General features: G+C 37.1%; 1 protein-coding gene across 3 annotated transcripts in view; it reads left to right on the top strand.

The window, feature by feature from the left end:
* Positions 1 to 14,688, top strand: part of scaf8 (SR-related CTD-associated factor 8) — a 39,696-nt gene that overhangs the window by 18,752 nt on the left and 6,256 nt on the right. For all 3 annotated transcript variants that reach the window (XM_038271564.1, XM_038271565.1, XM_038271566.1), the window contains 13 exons: positions 4,086 to 4,130; positions 5,009 to 5,170; positions 5,844 to 6,000; positions 6,085 to 6,212; positions 9,537 to 9,710; positions 9,787 to 9,863; positions 9,976 to 10,087; positions 11,557 to 11,688; positions 11,831 to 11,940; positions 12,545 to 12,738; positions 12,822 to 12,922; positions 14,087 to 14,200; positions 14,386 to 14,542. In XM_038271564.1, the coding sequence (XP_038127492.1) occupies positions 4,086 to 4,130; positions 5,009 to 5,170; positions 5,844 to 6,000; positions 6,085 to 6,212; positions 9,537 to 9,710; positions 9,787 to 9,863; positions 9,976 to 10,087; positions 11,557 to 11,688; positions 11,831 to 11,940; positions 12,545 to 12,738; positions 12,822 to 12,922; positions 14,087 to 14,200; positions 14,386 to 14,542 (1,663 nt within the window). The remainder of the gene's footprint in view (positions 1 to 4,085; positions 4,131 to 5,008; positions 5,171 to 5,843; positions 6,001 to 6,084; positions 6,213 to 9,536; positions 9,711 to 9,786; positions 9,864 to 9,975; positions 10,088 to 11,556; positions 11,689 to 11,830; positions 11,941 to 12,544; positions 12,739 to 12,821; positions 12,923 to 14,086; positions 14,201 to 14,385; positions 14,543 to 14,688) is intronic.

Raw genomic sequence — 14,688 nt, 5'->3', positions numbered from 1 at the left:
ACTCAATTTCAATTTTAAATGAGGAAAATTAAATGTATATTATTGTTTAGTCATATTTTACAGTTAATAGATATCACATCTCAATCATAATGATCTTGAAGTGTATATTAAATAATATACACATCCAAAAGCAACCTAGACAAAATTTTGAAAATATAAACAAATGTACATAGGATATGTTTACAAATGGGATGCAGAATGGATAATGTATGTAATTGCAACTGATCGATCAAGTCAGCTGCAGTGTGGTTGTTTTGAGAACAATATTGCACACTAAAAAATATCAAAATGTAAAAATCAAAATGCTCAGTAGCACCATTAGACTGAGTTTATACATTTAAAAGCAAAAAGGGGAGTTCTGTGATAAGTTACTTTGATGTTGCCATCTGTTTATTTGCTGCTCAATTTAGTAGATGTTAGTGTTGAATATTAAAGTAAAACTTGGGGACAAAGCTGTTGTAAATATTTGTAATATTTTGATGCACACTGAAAGATAATCTATGAAGTTCTAAGTTAATATTTTAAAATATATGTATGTTTAAATAAGATGAAGCACACATTGATTCATATAGGCTTTCAGATCTAATATTTATGAGGGATGTCTTAATATTGATATTAAAAAATATATTAGTAATGAATATACATTTTGTGTCAGTTTTGGCCTTAGTTAAGAAACATGAAAGGTGTGAAGTAGGGCTGAGAAGTTACTTGCATTTGCAATATAATTGCAATTTAACAAAATGCAATTTTCAAAGTGCAGAGACCCTCAATTTGCTCACATCACATTTAACAGGAGTCAGATGCGAATATTTTCAATCCAACCCATTAAGTGGTGTCAAAACACTTAAAGCGGTTAGAGAGAGTTTTTTGAGGACACAGATTCACCGATGCAAATGGAAGTAAAAGTATTTCACACCAAGAATACAGTAAATTCCTGCAACAATGGACTCTGGACAAGTCTGCTTTTAAGTTAATTTTCATGCTTGAGGTTAGAGCAATATTGCAATAGTGGCAGCAAATAATCATAGCTTAGATTTTTGGCATAATCGTTCAGCCCTAGTGTGAAGAATTCTTTTTTGTTGTGTTTTTTTATTTTTTTTTATCAACTTCTCAAATATTTGTTTGTAAATTACAAGAAAATGCAAACAATTAATGTTTAAAGTATCAGGGTCAAACGACATGTAATATCTTCTCATAAATGTTTCTTTTTTGTCATCAAATTTTTGTCTGAGGATGATTATGGGCTGGAAAAAGTACCACAGCCATTTGAAAACCACTCCTCATTTATTATAAAGGTGGTAGCCCAAATTCTTTCTATCACAGCCATAGCTATATGGCCAATTTTCTTAATCATATGAATAGTTAATTATTGTTCTTTTTCTGGACTTAAATTGTTCTTTTCTGCAAAATTTAATAATGAAGCTGACTATGTGTATGTGAAATCACATTAGATGTAGGGCTGCAACTAACGATTATTTTGCTAATCGATTAATCCGTGGATTATTTTTACCATTAATTGATCAATAATCAGATGGCCAAAGGTTCCTTAAACAAGACTTCTTACAAAATTGAACCAGGTGAAACTAAAACTTTTCCACTTCAGTAGTTCTGGATAGAGCATATTTGTGCACAAATTTTTTTTTTTTTTTTTTGTATTATCTTAAATGCAAAATGTTTATTTATTGATTTATTTTTTTTTTTACAATGTTTGTATAATTACAGCTATAAGTGGGTTGCTCTGTCAGCTAAAGGCATTGTTTACAGTCCTTATACTCCAGGTAACGATTTAATTGATTATTAATTAGGTCATGATTTTTGATATTTTAATATTTTATGTATTGAAAGAAAAGTAATCTATACATATATATATATATATATATATATATATATATATATATATATATATATATATATATATATATATATGCACAAGAATATAACTGATGCACACAGTATATATTCTTGTGTGCATCAGTTAGAGGGGTCGAAGATCTGGAGGAATCCACATGTGGAAAGTTAAAATTTGAATCGGCTTTTAATTCTATATGGCAAAATTATTCCTCAGGTGCTTCTTTAAATTTATGTTACATGAATTATTTGAGAGGAACTTAACATGTTTAGATCTGACCTATCCTTCTTTAGAGTTTGCTGGAATTAAGTCCATTAAATCAGTCTTCTGTTCTCCAGCTGTATGACGACTCCATCTACTGGCTGATAGCAGAATTTAAAGTTGAGATACCTAATAGGTGGTATTTACCAAAATGACTTTGAGAATAGATGGAGTAAAGGTTTAAAACATGAGCTTAAGCATAAAATAAAGAAACAGAGCAGGAGATACCAAAGGTGTCCACAAATCCAAGCTTTCTTGTTAGGGATTGTGTTTCTGTAGCCGTCAATATTTGCAGGGGAGCTGCTTTAACTATGTTTCAAATGTCTTATTCGCATGCTGTACTTATGTTTCATCATGGTAGGACATGTAACTTAACTGATTCTAAACAATATTAGATCTTGTTGTTATTTACTTTATAAAATTTTTAGAAATTGTTCGAAGTTAAGTAATGATCCCTACTAAACACTAAAAAAGTGAACATATTTGGGGATAAAATGTTCATGACTGGAAAAAAAATCCTTTAAAACAGATTTTCTAAATTAAGGATCCAAACAGATAATTAACTTACCATTGATTGTTTTTAACAGTTTATGTGATAAAAATTTGTTTAATCTGATAAATCGATAACTGATGATTGCTTTTAAAAAATGTTTTTATGTTGTAATGTATCTGTTGTCCACTAAAAGGCGCCACTGTTCGTTCTTAGGCAGAGCAAGAAGTAAACGTCAGAGCAATGGAACGCGAAAGCAGAAACATAGGCCGTTCAATATGTGTGTTCTCATGTGCTCCTGTACTCGTGAAACATCATCATCCTCAGCCCTAGTACTGTTCCAATTCAAAAGAACGTCACAAGTATGTTTCTGTTCCAATTGACCCATATTTACGCTGCATGCTCCAGTTCTCCCCAAGTCCATATTTTTCTGTGTTTTTCTCAAGAACATACTTGGTGAGGACACGAGTCAGTACTCGCATTCAAGTGAATTGAGAAACGGCCATTAATTAAACAAGAGTTGGGTCTGGAATTCTTTACACCGCTTAATGCCGACGAGGATACAAAACAGACTCTTTACTTACAAACAAAACCACATAGACCCTGGGCAAACTCCCTAGTCATCACCTAACTAACGGCTATTGAGCAGCGTGATGTTTCTGCAGTGCTCAGGTAGTGACGATAGAAATGTGAAAGGCATCTAGCAAAACATGTGTAACATGATAGAAACATATTGCTCTCTCTTTCTCTATTTACATGGAAGAAAATGACTCTCACAATTTAAACCAAAAAAAAAAAACACTTGAACAAATCAAACAAAGTAAAACTATCAGTGGGCGGTGTATCTGTGTATCTCTAATAAGAACCTTCCATTTTAAAGCACTGCTGACTGCAAAAAGTCTTTCCCAACACTAAATACTATACCAAAAACAGAGTTATATCACCATTGGCGTCCGTGCCATTGAAACAAAGGAAATATTCTAACGGCGTCTCACATTTACAAGTCCTGTTATTAAAATAATGGCGTTTCATCTCTGCATTGGAAGTTCTGGGTTTTACATATTTTATTAATCTTATTTTAGTTTTACCTAGGGCGTCCAATTTTTTATGTCTTATAATTAAGTTTAATAATCTGTAACAATAAAATTCATTCATCATATTGGCTTGATTTGGTTCTTGCTTTCTATGAGCTTACCAGGCGATTTAAAAGAACACAACTCGATGCAAATGGTGGTGCAGCTTTGCTGTTGTCTTTTATCCTTTAATCACCCAACCATGAAAAAAAATATACAAAATACATCAGCATATTACACATAGATTATAATATGATTTAACCTTCCAGTGTAAACTACTGTTACATATAGGCAGATAATAACATTATTTTTTCCAATTTTCATCAGGTGGGGCTGCACCTTCCCATTATTGCCTAATTTGAGTGTCTTTGACTGCTGAAGACACTAAAAATATTTTCTTTCTTTTTTTCAGTTCTACAAGCATGTAGTCCAGAGTGTAGAGAAGTTCATTCAGAAGGTAAGTTCAGTCATCAGTTAGTTTAATACTCTAATGTTTAAAAATTAGACATTTTTGTAAAGGTCCATCCATCCATCTTCTTCCGCTTACCCGGGTCAGGTCGCGGGGGGTAGTAACTTCAGTAGGGAGGCCCAGACGTCCGTCTCCGCAGCCACTTGGGCCAGGCCCTCCGGGGCGCTCCCTTGAAATTTTATAATAAACTAATCTATAATAGATTGGCTTGTAATGTTTTAAATGCATTTTTTTAGTAAAGGGCAGTCTAGTCTTTTTGATGTTATGGGTCTATACCAGAGGTCAGAACCCTGTAAGCCATTTTTGCTATTGATTCAGCCTAACAAAATTTGCATGGAGCAGCCAAAGCTTCACAAAAACATAGAGAGAGCTTACTTTTTTAGAAGTCCACTGGTGAATGGTTACTTAAATTTTTAGATTAAAGAAAATCAGATTTTGACTCGTTTTTTGGTCATCAAATATCATCAAATATTTACTCAAATATTTACTCAAATATTTACTAAAAAATGGATTTTAATTTTATTTTAAAGGTATGGGTGTCAAAACAAGCACTGTTTGCAACCTAAACACAAATAAACTACTCCTTAAAGTATAACTAAAAACACTTTTATGGCAAACATTTGTTTATCTTCACATTTTTAAACAGCACTCATTTTTATTTATTATTGTAAATCAAAGTTATTAAAAGACAAAAAGGATCAAACGAGCCACTAACCGTCTGTAGAGGAGGTGTAGATGAGTTAAACATTAGAGTTTGGCTCTGGTGTGTATCTGTGTGTCTATGTTTTCCTTTAACTCTCAAGAGAATGAATAACATATTTTATTGTCGTCTTATTGAAATATTAAGTTTGTATTTTTCCCTACAGTGCAAACCAGAGTACAAGGTCCCTGGGCTTTATGTCATCGACTCCATTGTCAGACAGTCCCGCCACCAGTTTGGGACAGAGAAAGATGTTTTTGCCCCACGCTTCAGCAAGAACATCATTACAACGTTCCAGCACCTTTATCGCTGCCCCCCAGATGACAAGGTCAGTAGGTTTTAAATTGTGTTTCTGCTCCGTAGCTCTAATGCTCTTCCATTTCTCAGGTTAGTAATAATGGGACTAGACTTCCTGTTTAAAAAAAAATTAAGAAAATAAAATATTTCTGTCTATTTGAATTATTCAGGCATCTTACATTTAATCCAATAAATTTATTTAATTGCAGAAGTGAGCATTTTTTTAATCCAAAATGCTATTAGTGGAATATGATTACATTAGAAAAAAAAGTAGTATATTAACTTGGCCTAAAATTTAATGATTGGCTAGAAGAAATGTTCTACATCAGCTTTGAGGATCATCTGGAAAAAGCAGAAAAAGTTTTACCACGTCTTCAAAGGAATATTAGCATTTTCCTCTCCTCTATTTTCCAAAATATCCTCTCTATCAATTTGTTGATGTGTTGTCCTCCTTGGTTGGAACTTAAGCTACATGGACGAGACTCTAATGTTCAGCAGCCATTTTTCATCAAATGTGAATAGTCAGGAGTAAAACTTTCCACCTTAAGAGCAAAAATAAATTTGCGGGGTATGTTAGGAGCTTCAGCATGCTCAATGGATTCTAAGTGGGGATAAAATGTAACACAATAACATATAATAATATAATACTGCACCTAAGTTGTTTTGTCACAGTTGATCATGTAAACTGCTTTTTGTGTTTTCAGAGCAAGATAGTGCGCGTTCTGAATCTGTGGCAGAAAAATGCGGTGTTTAAGAGCGACATCGTCCAGCCTCTGCTGGACATGGCTGCAGGGATTCCTCCTCCCAGTGCTACTCCTGTCCTGCCCAGCAGTGCTGCACCGATCAATAACACTACACCCGGTTAGTGAGGCTACACACAAATAGAGTGAAACAGACATCAGATAACTTTTGACACCGAGATTTCCGCTTCTGTTGTCCATTCAGGAACCCCAGCTACACCCGCCACTCCAGCAAATATAGTCCAGGGTCTGCCTGACTGGGCCTCCCAGATCACAAACACTGATACTGTCGCTGCTGTTGCACAAATACTGCAGAGTCCCCAGGGACAACAGGTAGGTGGATTTAGTCTACCTGCTTTCAGTAAAGTAGGGTTCCTGTAAAGGTCTGGAATTTGACTTAACCCTGTAAAACCCAAATATAGAAAGACACTAAAAAAATTTTTTTAAACCACTTAGATGTTGTTGTAGGAGGCCTTTGAGGCTGAAAATGAAGTGTTTTCAAAAATTTTATGTTTTAGAAATTTTTTACAGAAATGTTGTAATATTGCAACATTGGGCCAAATGGGGAGCAGAATTTCCTGTATGTGTACTCATTGTCTGAACAACAATATAGGACTACGGATTAATTTGCAGGGTTTTGCTTTTATCCCAGAACAGTATAACATGAAAAATACCTTCAGTCATGTTGTTATGAACAGTTTGTTTTTATTTATTCCAGCAAAGAGAACTTTTTATTTACAATGATAGTCCCAAAAACAGTTCCTTTCCTCTGAAAAACAGAGGCGAACATCGCACTTGCAGCAATGGGTATTCGTATACCCTTTACTGCAATGTCTGCAGCGTCCTCTCTTGACCTTCATGGGGAAATGTCCATCTGATTTGAAAAGAGAAGAATCAATATTAATATTAATAATCAATTCATGCACGTGTCAAAAATGCATGCAGATATCGCAAAACATGGCAAATAGCAGAAATAGATTCTTACCAGGATGAGAGAGGATGCTAGCTGTGCCTGGAACTTTCTCATGTTTAGCATCTCCTTCTTTGGCATTGCGAGAGCCTGACAGTGCCGTTTGTAGAGGAGCCAGGCGTTGACCACGGCGAGGGTGATGGTGTGCCAGAAGATGTACATGTACCATCGGCGGGATTTCAGGGTGATCTTGTATTTTGCTGTAAATGAGTCCAACAAATCCACACCTCCCATGTATTTGTTGTAGGTAGCCACAATGTAAGGTCTTTCAACGTCAATGTAGGTTTTGGTGGCTTTGTCCCAGCGCTGAATCTCCTGCACAGGTTCTGGTCCAGTGAAGGATGACACAAGTGTGACTGCCCTGTTTTCATACCATTTCACAGCGCAGATGTTGTGTGTCCCCTCCACTCTGTGGTCAAAGCTTCCTCTACCCTTCTTCTTCAAGCTCTTCTCATCTTCAAGGTTGCAGTTAGGGAGCCGCACCTGCCTGGCTGTACCCACATAATGAATTCCATGCTCAAGGAGCTTCACTACCAGTGGAACAGAGGTGAAGTAGTTGTCTGCATAGATCTTGTAGTTCTGACCCTTAGGAAGTGTGGAGGCAAGCTTCAATACAACATCACCTGACAATCCAAGTTCAGATTTGACGCGTTTTCCATTCTTGCTGCCCTGGTAAACATCGAAGTCAAGCATCATGCCAGAGATTCCAGCTCTCACCCATACTTTGAACCCCCATGGATGTGGCTTGCCTCGCATATACTGCTTGATGCTGCTGAACTTCCCCTTGAAAGGAATCATCATTTCATCCACAGAATTGTGCTCTTCTGGTACCACCTGCAGGCATTTCTCCCTGAATGATTCAAGCCATGGTCTGAGTTTCCAGAGTTTGTCCCTCTTTTCAATCTCTGACACTGTCAAATTGTTGACAAAATGTAATTTTGTCAACAGAGATTGGAATCTGTTGCGTGGCATCACATCAGCAATAGGGGGGTGCCGTGTATCTGTCTCCCAGTACATACGGCTTCCAGACATTTGTACCAAGCCCATCCTCAGGTACATGCCCAACATTTTCTGTATTTCCTTTGTATTAGTGTTAACATATCTTCCATCATTTTGAATGCTGTACTCATTTGTACTTGTAGCCAGAGCTTGAATCATGTCCTCTGACACAAACTTTTGGAAGTATTGGAGTGGTGTGTGGAGGAAGGTTACATCGTCTGTGACAGGTGGACCAGAAAAATCAGTATTGGGACTGATAAAATCCTTTTTTTGCCAGCGATATCTGTCACGGGGCATGATGCGTTCATTTTCTTGGGGCTCAATGTCCACATTGGCTGGGCAGTCAGACGGCTCTTGGTTTTCTTTGTCCACACAGGGATCATTGTCTGACTCCTCATCACTTGCATCAGTGTCATCAAGGGGTACGTCCACATCACTCTCTCCATCTTGGATGATTGCAATGATATCCTGCACACTGTACCGAGGATCTTTCCTGGCTGCTGGCATTCTGAAATGGAAAAGATAAAATTTAAACTAATGTATATATAAATAGTACACATACTTAGATTCTAGATAACCTGCAGGAAAAGACTGGGTGGTGGAGAGATTGATGTTAATTTGAAGTGTTTACACATTGCCCTGAAGTAACCCATTCACACATTTCACTTGTCACACAATACTGTGTGGCCGACCAATTCTAAACTCTGATTATCATCAAAATAGGAATCCAAGTAGCCTCCAACTTACAGCCACACCTTACATTCCTGAACATCAACCCCTGTTCCAGAGCAATGTAATGCAAAGGCCCCTCCAAGCATCCCCACACCTGCTTTGACTATGAATTGATTGGAACATTACCTTATCAATAGCCAAGACAAAGGGCAGACATGCACAACATGGCTGTTGTGTTGTAGACATGTTAGAAAGCCCTACCTTCTGTGATAAGGGAAAAATACTAAGTGTTGAAGGTGGTTAGAAATCCTTATAAGTAAATTAAAATGATTAGATATGGCAATATATCTTAGTATATTAGCTTCTAACACAATAATACATATAATTCAATATAAGGCAAAGGGCTAGACTGTGTAAATTATGTGTGGTTCAAAGTTATATTGGGAAAACTTCCTCTCAAGACATTCCTCTCAAAAACAGGGTTGTTTTGACTACCACATTCACCCAATGTTGTAATATTGCAACAATTACAAAACAAGCTCTAGATAAAGTGTAGGGCACATTTTCCACAATAACTACATATTTACATGTTGTAGACACTGTAATAAACACAGAAAAAAATATGCAAAGCTTTTTACTTACTTCAATTAGATAAATCCAGTCCAGTAAATCGAGGGGATGATGCTCAAGCAAAAATCTGGAGGTTGTGTGACTTCTTCACCTGAGGGTAGGCCTTGTATACAAATGTAGGACCCAATAGCATTGTGAGATGAAACAACATGACTCAATGAGTATGTTAATGCAGTTGAACCAAAAAAAAAAAAAAAAAAAAGGTTTATTTTGGGAGGACAAAAAATGTTGTAATTCGGCAACAGTGGGTCTTACAGGGTTAAGTAATTATCTGATTGGGATAAAAGTGGTAAAATACACAGAAAAAAAAACATCCATCATAGATATTTCTAATGCTAGATAATATGTTTCGATGTGTCACAATGTTGTGTTTTAATCTGCTGCAGCTTCAGCAGCTGGTCCAGAGTCTGCAGATGCAGCAGCAGAAGCCCCAGCCATCACTGCTGCAGGCCTTGGATGCTGGCCTGGTGGTACAATTACAAGCTCTAACAGCTCAGCTAACTGCTGCCACAGCCAACAGCCTCAACCCTCTTGAGCAAAGGGTCTCCTCTTTTAATAAGGTAACACTGCGCACATCGACTGTCTGTTATTAAGCTTTGCCAGTTATACTAATGGGACTCATTCATTTTGTTGCAGAAACTGTTGGGTTCTTTTGACTTTGGAAACAATTCAGAACGCAGTGAGGAATCTAAAAAGGACTCATCTTCTCAGCTGTAAGTTCAGAATGATTAATTATTCTGTTTTTCTGTAGCTGAAAAGGTGTTGCACATTTTTTTTAGTTGCATGTTTAGTCTCTGTTATAAATCAGCTGCTAAACATTTCCAGGCCAATGGTTTCTGAATCCATGAACAGCTCACTCTTCCATCAACTGGCTGAACAACTCCAACAACAAAACCTGGAGCAGTTTCAGAAGCAGCTGCTGGAGCATCAACAGAAGGTGAGAAACCACCCTTCTCTTGAAATCTAGGAATTTAACGAATCAAAAGAAATAATTAAAAGTTGATTTATTTTTGTGAAGTTCTTTAACCAAAAGGTAAGCTCTCCTACACGAATTGTACACAGTGATATATTTTTAGTTTTTATTTTTAAATTCTTTCTTATGGCAAATAAAACCCCTAATTTGTTTTATAATTATTCAAATATTACGTAAAGCAGTTATACAGATATATGTGAAGGTGTTCGATTTCAAAGGGAAGATGGCCGACTTTATAACTGTCAATCATTAACAACCTCCTGAAGAGGGTACGCTACAGAACTCTACTGCTGGAGAAAGCTGCAGGCTGTTCACATTGGTTCAAACACAGAAAGTTAAGTGTAAGGAGAAACTGCTCAAAAATTTGCAGTTGATCATGAAGCAAAACCTTTTGAAAAACATTTAAATTTGTCTGATGGAGGGGCTGCAGGTGGCACAGTGGTTAGCGTGCACGACCCATCTTAGGAGGCCTTAGTCCTCGACGCGGCAGATCTTGGTTCGAATCCGACCTGTGGTCCTTTGCCGCATGTCTCTCCCCCTCTCTCATACCCCCTTTCCTTTCAGCCTACTGTCAGAAAAAAAACGCGCCACTAGTGCCGTAAAACAAAACAAAAAAATAAAATAAATACATTTGTTTGATAGAGCGAAATAAATGGCTGCATCAGTTACAGCAAGTTCTCTCTTTCTTGATCATGTTTTAAGACAAAAGAAAAACTAAAATCTTTGAAAGATGAAACTCTTTTTCACATCACTTTATTTAAGCTTCACCTTTTCAGTCTATTTAGACACTGCGTTTACATCTTGAAGCTTTTATCTCTCCGGCTCTGTTTCATGTAAAGGGATCATTCAGTACTTAATCTTTAAATAACACTTCATAACTTATATGTATTAAATAACCATGAGACAGGAGAACAGATTTTGATATAAATTGTAATCTTACTCAGATCAGAGAAGTTGCTTAGAGCTACAGAAAGCAGATGCTCACTTCTCGGGAAGTGGTCCCGATTAATAGTAAAAGAGTCATTTTATACAATTCTGGTCTGCCACATCATCACATTTTACACCCACTTCCTTACATCATCCACGTTAGCAGATGAGTAGACATCCATGGCTCCTGCCTTATAAAAATATTACAAGAACACCGCTCTCATTCCATATTTCCTTCGTACAGAATGAAGATTATAACTGTATATCCGAACAGAGGAACTTTCTTAATTAGATTAACTATTGGGGAAAACATTGGTTTTGACACGCAAAAGGTAGCCATTATTAATGTGGAATAAACTCACACATCACTGATAAATATCCTAACCATTAACATTCTGTCGTTCTAATTTCAGGCTCACATGTAAAAAACGATTTAGCAGAGAAATTGTTCATTTCTGTTCTAACTGTTCAAGTTTTAAAAATACTAATGCTGTTTTTTCCTCCAGGCCATGAGCATAGAGGGGCAGGAATCCATGTATGGGCAGGAGAACTCTGTGGCGACGGCTCAGACCAGCGCTCAGCAACACCTTCCTGAGCCAGAGAATAAGATGGATGACTCCATGGACAACCAACAGCAGGTATTTGCTGGAGTGGCAACATTTGATCTATTCCTTTTTTCTACTTTGTGTTGTAATTTAACCAGTTAAAAAGACATATTTTTTGTTTATGCCAGATAATTAATATACTACTTTAATTTTAAATATTGATCAATTTTCTAAGGATATGGATCTAGATGATGGTCCTGAGGGAATGGAGGAGGAGCTGTTTGAAGCAGACGAGAAGAAGACCTTAAGCACACGTTCCAGAACACGGTCTAGGTCACGCTCCAGGTCAGTCCACTCGTTTGATTTTAGCCTTGTTCAAAGGCTGAAACTACTACTTTTCAGTTACTTAGTTACTGAGAGTAATAATATACAGACTGCTGAAAGAATAACTTCCAGCAATAATTAAGACAGAGCTCTGCAAAAAATGTGAACATTTTCTAGATAAAAACAGATCAAATTAAAATAGATAGTAGATAAAAAAAAAAGGTTTAGAGTTAATTGTCAGGGTTATTGCATAGGAGTGGAAAATAACTGCAAATTATTGATAATGAGGGTCAATGGTGTGGACTTTTAGCAATAGAGTATGTGCGTGTAAAAACATATGTGTGTACTGTATATATACATTTGAATAATACATTTTCTAATTTTTCTTTGTTAATTACTTTATTTTTTTATATATGTATATAAAAAAAAGAATTGATGGACATTTTTAAAAGCTAATGAGGAGCCTAACACATCTTATAGACCAAGAGAGGAACGGCCCTTCAGGGTTGTGAAAATGTCTAAAGTTATTTAAAGCTTCTTAAATGTGTCTTTAATGCCTCTGTAAATTGTTAATTTAACATTGGAGAAATAATTTTCTAATACTTTTTTTCCTGCCTTCTCCTAGATCTCCCAAACGTAGGAGATCCAGGTCCCGCTCCGGCTCCCGGAAACGTAAACATCGCAAGCGCTCACGCTCCCGATCCAGAGATCGAAAGAGGAAGTCATCTCGGTCTTACTCCAGTGAAAGACGCGCCCGGGAACGAGAGAAGGAACGGCAGAAAAAAGGGTTACCACCCATACGGTCCAAGACTCTTAGTGGTAAGTATGAGCATCTATAGGTTGGTTCTCAGTTCTGTGGTTATGTTTTTCATACAGGCTGATCTTAATTTTTTTGTGCGTAGTGTGCAGCACTACACTGTGGGTGGGACAGGTGGATAAAAAGGCCACACAGCAAGATCTCACCAATCTGTTTGAAGAGTTTGGCCAAATTGAGTCCATCAATGTAAGTAGACCTCTTTTCTAGCCTGATAAACCAGACAAAATGTGAGATTAAATGTGTAATTTAATCTGGCCCCGATGAATGAGACATCGGAAGATTGTTGATGAGAACAACCCGTTGTTTTTCAAACTATGTCTGTGCCTATTAGCCAACGCTTTGACCAATGAACGCAACTGACTGACATAGTAAGAGCGACAGAAAGCTGGTGGGGGAGTGTAAACAAACAGCCTGTTGATAAAATGGCAAATTTGTCCTTCTTAAAAACGAATGAGCGTAGAGCCTCTTCCTGCTCCTGTTTTAACGGAAACCCCAAGTCTTAATTTCTTCCAAAACTGATTCCAAAGCTAAGTCAAACGAGAACTGTTCAATAGTTGTTGCGCAGCTTTGTTGTTCCGCCCTCAAAACCCCGCCCACTTTGCATCCAGACATTTAAAACACATCTCTGCGTTGTGATTGGCCCGCCAGTTCTAGGGCCTGGGGTATTGATCGAGGCTAGACCAAACTCGCAGGTAAAAATTATTCTGGCCGCTGTCCGGTAGGGCTAGTTTACTAGGCAGCCTCTTTTCCATTATTATTGGGTCATTATTTCAGTCTGTTCTTTCAGGCCCAAAATGTACCTAGTAAAATGAATTCCAATGTGTTCACACTATTGTTTTATGCTTAAACATATGAATATTTTTTTCCACTAATTACACAAGTCTTATTTGCACGACTTTTCACCTATTTATAGAGTTTCTTTAGGATCTGTGAAAATCAGTTAAAATATATAAAATTTGTGTTTTAAAGTCTTCCTTTTTATTAAATTACATCTGCTTAGTTATAATTAATGCAGGACTCTATATCTCTGCTTCTGTCTCCTTGAACCCCAGGCGGCCTCGGCAGATGGCCGCTCACACTGAGCCTGGTTCTGCTCGAGGTTGTTTTCTGTTAAAAGGGAGTTTTTCCTCTCCACTGTCACTAAAAGCATGCTTAGTGTGAGGGATTGCCTTCGAATCAATGAGTTGATGCAATCAGCTGGTTTTCCTTACATAGAAAAAGTGGAATCAATTTGACTCTATGATCTGGTTGAATTGTAAAGTGCCTTCAGGTGACAATAAACTGAATTGAATTGACACATCCATCATTCAAAGTTGAAGTTACAGTGCATGTGACATATTGTGTCTTCAGATGATCCCTCCACGCGGATGCGCCTACATCTGTATGGTTCACAGACAGGATGCGTACCGCGCCCTTCAGAAACTCAGCACTGGCTCCTTCAAGATCGGCTCCAAGATCATCAAGGTTCCATTTGGTTTATAATTTGATTTGATGTGTACTCAATATCTTTAATGTTTTTCTAATCTAATCTCACCATTGACCTCCTGTGATGACAGCATACATTTCTATGCAGCTGCGTCTCTTCATGCTGAAAGAAAATTGTTTGCCAAAGGTTGTATTGACCTTTTTTTTGCATCCTTGTCCTTCAGATTGCGTGGGCTCTGAACAAAGGTGTAAAGCAAGAGTACAAGCAGTTTTGGGATGCAGACTTGGGCGTCACCTACATACCATGGGAGAAGGTCAAGCTGGATGACCTTGATGACTTTCCTGAAGGGGGAATAATTGATCAAGAAACTGTCAATGATGGTAAAAAACACCTTCTTAAGCGACACTAAGATTTTTAATTTAAAAGCAGCATCAGGCCAATACACTTTAATGAGCATAGCGACCCTGGAAACTGTTTTTCAAAACACATTAACCTCATTTGCGTGTTTCAAAAAAAGAAAATTAAA

The sequence above is a fragment of the Cyprinodon tularosa genome, unplaced genomic scaffold (genome assembly GCF_016077235.1).
Source record: "Cyprinodon tularosa strain WSP-4 unplaced genomic scaffold, ASM1607723v1 ctg80, whole genome shotgun sequence".
Taxonomy (NCBI): domain Eukaryota; kingdom Metazoa; phylum Chordata; class Actinopteri; order Cyprinodontiformes; family Cyprinodontidae; genus Cyprinodon; species Cyprinodon tularosa.
This window is presented reverse-complemented; position numbering and strand designations above follow the sequence as displayed.